Genomic DNA, 11,133 nt, shown 5'->3' with positions numbered 1-11,133 from the left:
ACACAGTTTAAGAAAAAATTTACTGATCCATTAGCACTTCTGCCAGTATTGCAACAGACATGAAAGGCAACCACTGTTACAGTTTAGAAAACCAAGTTTTATACAGTTAGAATGTTAAACAAATCTCAAAAAAAGAAAAACAAACAAACAGAAACCAGTGGCTGAGGAACAAGCCTGGAATTTCAGACGCAGTAGCACCTACAGCACCACCAAAAGCCAAAACACTTCATCTGTTCTGTAGAATTTCTCAGTTTAAGTTCTTGAATTCCTTCCACAATTGGATAATGGCGCTCAGAACTCAAATCCTTGAGACGGGAAAAGGATACAAGAGGAAAGGATGAAACCAACCAGGTTTCTAGGAACCGTGCTTTTAGCTATTGCTGAGGAATGTTAATGCACAAACAGACGGAGTAACGCACAGCTCTACTTCTCAACAGCGTGCCAGCAAACAAGAGTTAAGAAACCATCTTACACAACAGCTAAGTTTGTCAAATCAGCATTTTCCTATAAGTTATAATAAATTCATAAAGAAACAGTTTTACACTTCACATATTAATCAGAGTAGGGGAAGAGTTACGTTTATTGGTTCAGCATCCATTTTATTGTACTTCCTGTTTTATCCAAGAATAGACTCCCTCTTCTGATCAGCACTGACAGATACAATAACAGCACATACACAGCAGTAGAAAAAACACCAGGAATGAAGTCCAGCTATTCCTCCCTCTCTTCTAGGAATAACCAAAACATTAAAACAAGAAACACTTTGCCTTCTAGTTTTCCATAAGAAACAGTACAGGAAGCTTAAAATGCTTGTTGCCTTGAGTCACTTCTCACCAGGAAGAGGCACCATGTATCCCTCACTGCAATACTGAACTCGAGGGAAAGCCTTTCTTCTGTAAAGTTCCACTCTGACTTGTAGGTTTCCAAAGCCCAATCGATGTACAGAAAGTTTAAGAAGTAGGGAGGAACAGCACCACATTTACATGACTAGACTTCTGTCGGGCTAAGCGGTTCTGTCAGAAGAGTACGCAGCTTCACCATTTCTGCTCTTTTCTTGAGAAACTTAACAGTGATCTCACTGCTCAATAATTTGCCACAAAATGTATGCTGACCAGCTGGGTCACACCACGTGGAGTAGTTTTAGGAAGTCAGTCCCTGTAGAAAATGGCACTGTGGATCTGGCAGCAGAAAGAGGAATGATGCTCTAAAGTAGGAGGTAGGGGAACTGATACAGCAAGTCCACTGTTGAGCTGTCTGCTAGAAAAGAAGTTACACGTTAGAACTGATTTCCAGGCAAAATACAAGGGGATTCTTAACATGGGTTATGACCTTGATTTCACAGATGTTTGAAACACAAAAGCTTCTAAAATAGAGCTTGCTACAAGGTCCCTCTAAAAATGTTCAAAAAGAAAAGGTGCATCTTCCACAGCAGTATAGGAAGAACAGTTCGTAGTACAGCGCCATCAATGATTTTCTTAAGTATTTTTTCATCTCTTATGCTATCAGTCTGAGAATTGTTTAGAAAACCAAAATAAGCATTTAAATGGTGCTTTGTTTTAAAGTTGAGATTTAAGACCAAGTCTTATATTTCTCTGTTCAGAAGCTTATGCCAGAAAAACCTTGGGATGGGGGGGGGGGGGGGGGCGGAAAATCAAAAGACTCTTTAAATACAGAAAGCCATTTTGGGCTTAATACAGTCCAAGTTAAGTTTATGCATATTTTACCAAATTCAAATCTTGACTGTTTAAGTTAAATCTGCTATTGTTTGAACTGGCTTAACATTCAGCAGCATAAAATTAATCATATATTGCTACACATTCAGAAGACCTACACCACACAAGACTTAAGTAAAAAGCCATTGATTACACACTGTAGTTCGATAAATATTCTGTTTCAGCAGGAGAGAGTCTACCACTCTGAGCACAAAAAAGAAAGTTGAGATTGGCATCTACTGTAACGTTGATATGTACCTGAGACTCCACAGTTTTATCTTCCACTGCTCATGCCTCTGTCTTCATAAATGGTAATTTCAATCTGCGTAGAAAGGCTGTTAGGGAAATACACTATAAGAAGTTTACAAAAACAAAGGTGAAAAATCGTTACGATATTAGAACTTTTGATCTTTTTGCTTCATAGCTGCTTTTTCAAGATTAATTTCAGAGTTACAAAGCAAACAGAACAGCACACCTGACTTGTCAGATCAAACCAGTCACCTATGCAGGTCAGGACTGTTCCAACAACAAGAACACAAGATGCTGCATACAAAGAGCTTGTGAACCTTGCAATCTTCTCCTAAATCTTGGGAAAAGCTACACAACAGAAAGAAGTATGAATATCTGACCAAAGGACAGCACACAACTGAGAGTGACGAGACTGATCATATATTCTGCAGTATCACAGATCAAGCATGACTAGAGGACGCCACAGTAACAGAGAAACAGGTAGCATATTGTAGACTGACAAATTAGGAAACAATCTTAGAAACCACACAAGGATACAACTCTTAGTCCTCTTTCAATGGGGTCGGTCAGAAGGAGGCCCTGAGGAGCATAGATCTTCTCATTCTGTTCCTGAATGAACTTGGCAATTTTCTTTAGAACCTGATAATAGAACAACACAGAAGTCACGGTTTATGAAATCAGGCTTCTTAATTAGGTTTTCCTACCTTAGAGCCATAGCCCAGCAATACCACAAATATAACAATATTAGGAGAACTCAGCATAGGAGCACCAATACCCACTAGAGACAGAAATTGCATTATTCCTTGATGTACAGAAAATATTACACTGCTCACGTAACTCATATCAGACAAACTTGTCTGCACATGCTAAGTCACCCTGTAGTAAGATCCAGAGTCTATATGGAATTTATACAATGATAGTACAAGTCACAGAAAACCTAAAAGGAAATAAATCATCTGGAGTCTGTAGGATATACTGCCTTCTAAGAAAGAAGAAAAACAAAAGAAACCTACCTTCTCATAATGTGTTTCCATGCACAAGAAGATAGTATAGGCAGTCAGACAGGCCAGACACCCTTCAAGGTAGGATTGGCCCCCAAGTTTCTCAGCTTCAGCATAAAGGTTATTCAGCGTTCGGACAGTCTCTTCAAACTGCTGCCTATCAATCTGAAGGAGAAATCAGATTTAGTCATCACACCCTTCACGCTTCAGAACTCATCAATATCTTCTAATAACAGCCTTCACTTATTGCTATTTCCATGCTTTCTTTCTTCCCCCCCACAGAAACATCACCTACTGACATTTTAAACAGCCACTGTGTTTAGAGCAAAGTCCAGAGGACGCCATGAGTTACAGGCCTGAAACTCTCTGTTGAATATTTGCCCAGTGGTTAGATCAAGTCAGAATTCCCACACTAACTGAACACAAAGCGATTACCAGTAAAATAACTATGAAGTGCAGTTCCACCAAGTGGAAAAAAAAGCTTTCTTAATACACAACAGGCTGCTAGATTAAGAAGAGCATGAAAAAGCAGACCAGGTGACTCCAGAGATCAGCAGTAACTCCTTACTGCTTCTGTAGCACTGCTCAGGCGAGGTCTGTGAAGCAGTACAAGCAACAAAGGCAGGGGAGTACAAGATAAAGCACAGTATCCGCTTTACCCGGTTCTCCAGCTCGGCCGGGAACTTGCTCTGGAACTGGCAGCGTGTCCCACCACTGTAGTCACGCTGGATGAACACTTTGCCCGACACGGGCGCTTGCTGCGGCCTCATCGCACCGCGGCCGCCTCGCTCCGCTCCCGCGGGCGCCGCCGCTCACTTCAGGCTGTCGCAAAGGCGGCCAGTAGGCTCCGGGCCGGGGAAAAGGCGGAAGCGACGTTCCGCGCATGCGCCGTCGCCTCATCAGGCCCAGAGAGCGGCAGTGCGCAAGCGCCCCCGCCGCAGCGAAACAGAGCGGCAAACTCACGCATGAGCACTCGCTGCCTGCGTCCTATTGGCTGCGTGGCGATCCCCCCTCCAATCACAGCTGAGGCGCAGACCTCGTGACCTCTGCCACCGCCCCTCACGGATGGCACCGCTTTGGCACACACCCCCAACGTACGTTGGCATGGTACAGCCCAGCTCCTCCTGCCTCGAACTCATATGGCACAGCCCGGCCCCGCCCACCCCCGGCCCCGCCCCCTCGCCCCGCCCCACCCCGCGTATCCGCGCGCGCGCGCTGAGCTGGGGGTGCAAGGCAGGAGGAAAACAGTTATACAGTTTTACTCTGCAGTAATAAAGGGCTGTTTTTTTTTACTAAATAAAAATGCCGTGTAGAAAAATGGAAGGCAAGTTGAATGCAAACATTATCTATGGCAGGGGCATCTGCCATGGGGATGTGTGTTCACGTGATGCCTGCAGGACATCCCACCACCATGCCTACATCCATTGTTTTAAGATATAATACAGCAAAGTGTTGCCCAGCTTCCTTACTGCATTTCTCTGTGCTGTAAATAGCCTTGAGCTGTCTGCAACCTACAGCACACAATTTTAAATATGTATTTTTGTGCTTGCATTTTGCCTTTGTCCAGGAGGCTCTGGGAGGGCTGTGGGTAGGAATGCAGCCGGGTTGCATGAAGGGCACAGCTGGAGGAAGCTGGGGCCACCCCGGAGCTTCAAGCCTTCCTCCAATCCTATGCTTTCAACGTTCGCAATTCTCCATTTGCACACTGACCTCGTCAGGCTGCTTCATTCGCACCACATCAGAGTGTGGTGCAGTGCTGTCCTTTCTCTGCAAGAGGACTTTTGACAGCAAAGATGTATTCAGTGCGGAGCAGCAGGAAACATTAACCCTAAGTCCTCAGCTGGGAGCAGCAGAGTCCATCGGGACACTGGACTGCCCATTGCCATGCCCTGTGCACAGCGGGATGCCAGTGCTGCACACCAGCGACAGCTGGAAATGGGTGGACCGTGCCTCATAAAGCAGGGAGAACACAGCCTTGCTTTTCTAGCAAAGCAATTTTGGCTTTGGATTTCTCTTGGCTGATGCAAGGTGACTTCAGCCCTCCATGGGAAGATGGCCTGTAGCTGTTATGCCTGGCTTGGAGTTTGGTACAAGGGCTTGTGGGTGTTGGGTAGTACTGGTGGCTGAGGCTTGTGAGGCTGCAAGTTACCCCACTCCCACAGAGTGGAATTATTTACAAAGAGAGCAGAGTTCTGATCAAAGCAAGCAAAATGTGTATATACTGAGGTCAACTGGAAGCTGAAGCTGGGTGATCTCAGGCCTTAATGGAAGGGCATTTAATGGCTGAGGCAGCATGCTGGTGGTCAGGAGCATTCTCCATCGCCCCTCGTCTCCAAAGCCCCAAGTGCTGTGCAGGAGTGCTGCATGGGCTCTGATCCGTAGGGTTCAATGCCTTGCTGAGATTTATGAAGCATTTGTTGTCCCCTGCCAACCACGCCACAAATCAACACAGAGGAAACAAATACAGGAATGATTTATTTTGTTTAGTTTTAACAGAGCATAATAAGCAGCCGCCATGTCGTGCTCCAGACAAAACTAACAATTTTGTGATGATAAAAGACAGTAAACAGTGCTGTCACTGTCCCCAGCACACAGCCCAGGGGCGGCAGCTGGAGAAGAGGCACCCCTCTGGCCCGGAGGAGGGCTCTTCTTTGTGCTAAGCAGTTTGCAAATGTGATAATGACACCCTTAAATTGCTCAGGGAGGAGATAAAAAGGAAAAAATAAGAATAAAAAGGGAGATCTGTCTGAGTGGTGAGTGTCCCAGGAACCCGGGTATCAGCTGCTGTGATCTCTGTCCCCCCTCCCCCCGTAGGATCAGCCTGAACTAATTAACCCTCTAGCACTCCATAATGAAGACTAATAAACACCTGATGGGTCTGCTTGAACAAACAACCCCTGCGCCTTCTGCAGGAAGCGTCCGGTCAGTTGGAGCAGTGTGGGGACAAAGTGTGGCTGAGCTCCATTCCTGCAGCCCCCACCTGCCTGAAGTGCTCTCAGAAATTATCTGCTTAAAATGCTGTGCCAGATGGACTGCGTTTCCTTAACCTTTAGCTGCTTGCAATGTGAGAACAGCTAAGATCGTGACGTTAAGATTTTCTCAGATGTTTTATGCGCATATAAAATATTCTAGAAGAATGTGCTTTTGAATGCAAACTTTGATCCAACTGCGATTTTACTGGAGTTTATAGAAACAAAAAATACATATTTTCAGGGTGTCTGGATCTTCATGTAAAGATACCCGCTAATGAGCTTTTGGAATAAAAAAGTTGGCAAAGGCGGTGACCAGAGGGAACCTCCTGGGTTTGCTGTGCTAACAGGAAGGCCGAGTCTGGAAATGGTAACCATGTAATGTGTCTCTTTCTGAAAGATACGTTCGTTGTTTCAGTGTTTCATGACACCAAGCACAAGAAGGTCATCATTTTAACAGCTTATCCCGATCCACCATCTTCGAATCAGAATAAGTGCAACTATATAGCGAGTGTGAGTGAAATACTAAAGAAAAGCAATACATTGTCTCATTAAGGGGCAGAAGCAGGGTCTGCCAGGCTCAAGCAAGACCTCGGCGTTTCCCTGGGCTGCTGGAGGGGTGCTGCACGGGGAGCTGCTAGCCAGCCCCTAGCGCTGAGCACACGTGGGCAGGAGGAGGTTCCTGTGCCCCGGGAAGGTAATTTGAACCTGTGCTGGTGGGTACCACACTCAGTGTTACACAGAAAAGGCAAGCGCAAGGAACAGGATTGTGTTTGTTGCTGGTAAATCAAACCAGCTGTGATCCACGGGCTGCGGAACCTTCCTCTGAGAAACACCAAACGTCGCTGCTGTTCCCCTTCCCTTGGTGCTGGGCTGCTGGGTGCACCCGAGGGGCTGCTGCACACAGGGACCTACTGGGGCTGGAGGCTGTGGAGCCTCCTCCATCCCAATGTGACAGAGAGCAGCACCTGGGCTGGTGGAGGGGACAGGAGGACTCCGGAACAAAGGAGCCTTTCAGGCCACCAAATGCAGTATGGATCCAAGAGGACAAAATGAATTTACGTGGCTCAGATTGGGAGATATGCTCGCAGAGCCAATTTGTTTCATTTTATAGGCCTGAAAGATTCAGCATCGGGGCTCCCTGTATGGGTTGAATTAAGTTTGGAGAGTGGCGTTTTGGAGAGCAGTTTGGAGGGGTTTTCATGCAGTGAAATGTCTGTCGTTGAGCAGGAGCCATGCAGCACTTTTGCAGTGCTTTCTGGCAAAATAATCCACGTCTGCCCCCAAAATGAAGGTGATGAATACCTGAAAACAGAGGTATCTGTCGCATATTATTTTGGAATAAGGTTCCACACACCTATTGATGGAGCGAATGAGAAGTTTGAAGGATGGTGCATTAAAAATAAGAGTTTTTTTCCTGCAAGTTTGCATTTGTGCTGCCAGCAACGCATCTCCCGGGGTGATGCTGCCAGCTGGGTCTGAGGATGGGACCCGACCCACAGGCGGGACGGGCGATCCCTGCTGCCCTCCGCCTTCGTTAGCTCTTAATCACCGCCGGGCGCGGGGAGCTCTCCCGGAGGAGGCTCCTTTCAGGGCTTTCAGAAAACGGGGTCAGACGTGTCTTCTGACCTGCGACCTGCCGCTTCCCCCCTCGCTGTAATTATCTAATACCGCGCTCTCCCTGCCAAGTACAATGAAACAATTTGTCACTTCGATTGTCTGTCAGTCAACACTGGGGCCTTTTCAACAGGCCAACACATGTTTTTTGAGAGCTTGTCAGCAAGGGCTGTCTGGCCAGGCACATAACCGTGGAAAATGGAACCTTTGTTAATTCTGGTTCTTAGAAAAGTAAATCCATTCACTTGCTTTTTTTCAGGCCTTCAGCTTGGAATTTGCACAAGAAGCTGAATTGCCCCTGATCCCTAAATGATTGGTCAGAGGATTTGCATGAGGAAGCAGAAATTAATTATTCTTTTCTTTTCTTTTTATTTTCTGTAATTGTGTGTTTAGAAATGAGATTACATTCTGCAGCCGCACGAGGGGCTGGGCGGGGGAGGGGGGGAACCGCTTTGCATTTGTTTAGCGCCTCGGAGTTAAGATCACCTAATCGCTTCAAGCATTTCCTCGGATTCCCTCTCTCTTTTTTCTGCTTTAATGACCAAACAAAGCTTGTGCTGCTTCCCGGGGAACTTCTCTGGCGGCGAATGCCGGCGCTCATCGCTCCGTCCCTGCGCTGCGGGGCTCGGGGCCGTTCCGCGGCGCCGGCGCTGCGCTCAAACGCTGCCCCGACCCATCCCCGGTTCTGCTGTCTGCAGCTCCGAAGCCCCTCTCCCACTACAGAAGTAAAATACGGCGTGGAATCACGGCACAGCCGCTCCATTGAGAGCGCCGCTTGCTTGGCTAATAGCAGTAATTCAAAACAGATGAGCCCAAGGCTGTGCGCTGCAGACTGCGTATCCCGATCTGCCCTGACCCCTGGCACTCACTGAAAGTTACCTTGAGACTCACCAGAACTCCTTGTGACTTCTGCGAGGGTTATTTATTGCAAACTCATAAATATTTGCTATAGATTTTCTCCATCAATCTACAAAATGACTGGGGTTAGAAAAAAATTGTGGACTTGGATTTTGGGCTTGAGTTTCTCGGGCAGGGGAGAAGAATTCGGATCTCCATTGTTCAGAGCTGCACAACTCTGGGCTCTGCTGCTGCGTTAATTAATTCCCTTCCGCAAACGGTTTGAAATGCACAGTGTAGTAGAGAAGGGAAGAGGTTCTCCTTTACTTCTGTCTTAAAATCTTCCATAAAACTATTTATGGGAGAAGGAAAAGTCTGTTTTCTTCTCATCCCTCCAGGATACGTTGCAATTAAAACAATTGAAATCTGGGGGCTGCTGTGGCCCAGAAAACCCACCTCAAGCCAACGCCTCCCAACTGGGTGCAGTAAGGCTGGGGGGGAGCATCCACCTCCTCCCTGCACCCCAGGCACTGCTGCCCTGGGCCGTAGGCAGCACCTTTTCCCACCCCTTCCAGGAGGCACAGGAGCAGGGCTGTTGCTGCCCTGCAGGCACTTTTCAACAAAATTAAAAAGCTTTTATTCAGAAAAGTTGAGCAATACCTCAGCTTCCAGGATGCTCTGGAGGTCCCTCAGTGAAGTGGATTCAGGCACTGGTAGATGTGGCACTGGGGCTAATGAGCTGCTGTGTTAAGAGGTTATGGCTAACAGTTACATCTGACTGCATTTTTTTGTTGTTTCAGAGTTGTTTGTGGCAGCTGTGCTTGCCCACGTGTAGTGCCATCGTGCCCAGGAGAGAATCTGCCTTGGCTCCGAGCGGTTCTGTGCTGCATTCATGCATCGCTCAGTTTCCACAACCATGGACGAGGTGAAAAGACGGATGCAGGGATGGCAGTGTGGATGCCATGACAGTTGCTGCTGCTATTCATGGCACACCCTGCTCTCCCATGTCTGTCTGTCCATCCGTCCAAAGCCTCTTGAAAAGCTTTGCATGAATGAGCTGACCCAGCTTTGTTTCTGCTGCCCTGCTTTGCCCTTTACCCTTTGGCCTTTGCCCAGCAGTGTGGTCAGGGAGGCAGGGTTTGGCCACAGATCACTGCACAGCTGGGCAAATGATCCCACAGCAGCACAATGAGACTGTGGTGCAGCTCCTGGGCTTGCTTTACACCTCTGCAAGATTTATCTCCTGATTGCTTTCTCTTCTTCCATGCACCTCTTTCTGTTCCTGCCCAGTGTGTGCCACACAGCTGTATAGGTGTGTGGCTGGTGCCTGTGTCTGCTGACACTGGGACCACAGGGACACACGGTCACAGGGGCATGGGGGGTTCTGTGTGGATGGGTCTGTGCTGGGTATGGTGGTTCTGCAAAAATCTGACAGTGAGAGCATGGCACCAGGAGCTATTTGTTCAATCAATGATTTACCAGATGTGTACACTGTACTAAAGGCTTGTAAACATGCTTTAATGGCCAGCTGTAAATCCAGACGGTAGCAGTGCCAACTCCAACTCCATTGGACATGTCTCAGAACAGCAGCATAAGGGCTCTGAATCACTTTGTTATAGGCTCTGTCAGCTCTGCAATTGTGCATGTAAATCAAAGAGCCAATGTCCTTAGGTCAAAATTATTTGGATGTCAGGAGAGGTTTTATGACCACAGCTTTTCCCTTTCTGGGTTCCCTGCAGTTTCATGTCCTCCATGAACCACATCTCCAGAACATCAGGTTTCTGTCCGAGTGCCCCAAGTGCAGGGCTGTGTTTTCCCTGACTGGGTTGGAAGTCTCTTTTGTTAATCACTGAAGCAGAGCATCATTAGCGAGAAGTGCAGAATGTACACAAAGAAGAACTTGCCAAATTACTAATAAGCAGAAACTCCATCCATCTTAATGAGATGGGGTTAAGAAAATAGCAACCTAGAATATACACAATGGAGCCTTTCCATGCTGTTTGTTTACCCATGTTAGAAAGTAGTTCAGAGCTCCATCTCCAGTGCTTAGAGAAGCTGAAGCATGGTTTCCAAACCACAGGCTGCTGTTGCTCTTGCAAATCATCAAGCATGAGAAAGATAAATAAATAAACGGACAGACAGCTCAATAAATTATTAGAGGGAAGATAAGTGTCTGGTTTCCAAACAAATGAAACACCACCACAACAAAATGCTGGGCTCTCCTTGCTGCTGAGCAAGTCAGGTTTGCTCCACACAGCAGATGAGGAGCACTGCTTGGGGGAGAGAGAAGTGCACAGTGCTGCCCCACCTTGCAGTGCTGCATGGAGCGCTGGGAAGGAGCAGAGAGATGCTTTTATTTGGGAAAAGGTGGGAATGAATTGCAAATCCATGGGTGTCTGCTGACCTCCTGAGCGCTGGCAGCACAGAAGGGCTCATACCACACTGAGGTGGCTGCACACCTGTGCTGCCAAGCCACATTTTTCTTTTGTTGGGTAGAAATGACTTGAAGTGCATTTCACATGAGCTGCTCAGCTGCTGCTATTTTATTGAACGCCAGCACTCGCTGTACATTATTGAGACAAACTTTATATATGCCACAGCAGCCTGCACCTGGTCCAGAGCAAAGCTGAGCCTCCTAGAGAAAAATGTGCTGTAATGCAGCAAGTTATTATGGGATAAATATTTATAAGCGTCTGTAAATATTTGCATGGGTTCCCTCTTGGGATTAGGGGCAGACGGTCAGAGTTT

General features: G+C 47.0%; 1 protein-coding gene across 2 annotated transcripts; it reads right to left on the bottom strand.

The window, feature by feature from the left end:
• Position 1: 1 nt before the first annotated feature.
• GOLGA7 (golgin A7) lies at positions 2-3,827 on the bottom strand. Of its 2 annotated transcripts, none has more exons than XM_040651479.2 (5): positions 3,622-3,827; positions 2,975-3,127; positions 2,499-2,600; positions 1,971-2,034; positions 2-1,257 (listed from the first exon to the last, which is right to left on the bottom strand). In XM_040651479.2, the coding sequence occupies exons 1-4, from the start codon at positions 3,730-3,732 to the stop codon at positions 1,987-1,989; spliced, it is 414 nt and encodes a 137-aa protein (XP_040507413.1). In that variant the 5' UTR covers positions 3,733-3,827; the 3' UTR covers positions 2-1,257; positions 1,971-1,986. The 2 variants fall into 2 exon arrangements, with proteins under 2 accessions (XP_040507413.1, NP_001006570.1); NM_001006570.2 differs by having other exon boundaries at positions 2-1,254.
• Positions 3,828-11,133: the final 7,306 nt, after the last annotated feature.

The sequence above is a fragment of the Gallus gallus genome, chromosome 22 (genome assembly GCF_016699485.2).
Source record: "Gallus gallus isolate bGalGal1 chromosome 22, bGalGal1.mat.broiler.GRCg7b, whole genome shotgun sequence".
NCBI lineage: Eukaryota > Metazoa > Chordata > Aves > Galliformes > Phasianidae > Gallus > Gallus gallus.
The sequence above is the reverse complement of the archived record's forward strand: the minus strand, read 5'-3'. Positions and strand labels throughout refer to the sequence as shown.

Bases quoted from the DNA above. Each gene is read 5' to 3' on its own strand.
- GOLGA7 (XM_040651479.2), bottom strand. From the start codon at position 3,732: ATGAGGCCGCAGCAAGCGCCCGTGTCGGGCAAAGTGTTCATCCAGCGT. The intron at 3,128-3,621 runs GTAAAGCGGATA...TTTCTCCTTCAG, and splicing joins CGGCCGAGCTGGAGAACCGG to ATTGATAGGCAGCAGTTTGA. The intron at 2,601-2,974 runs GTAGGTTTCTTT...TTCTATTATCAG, and splicing joins TGGAAACACATTATGAGAAG to GTTCTAAAGAAAATTGCCAA.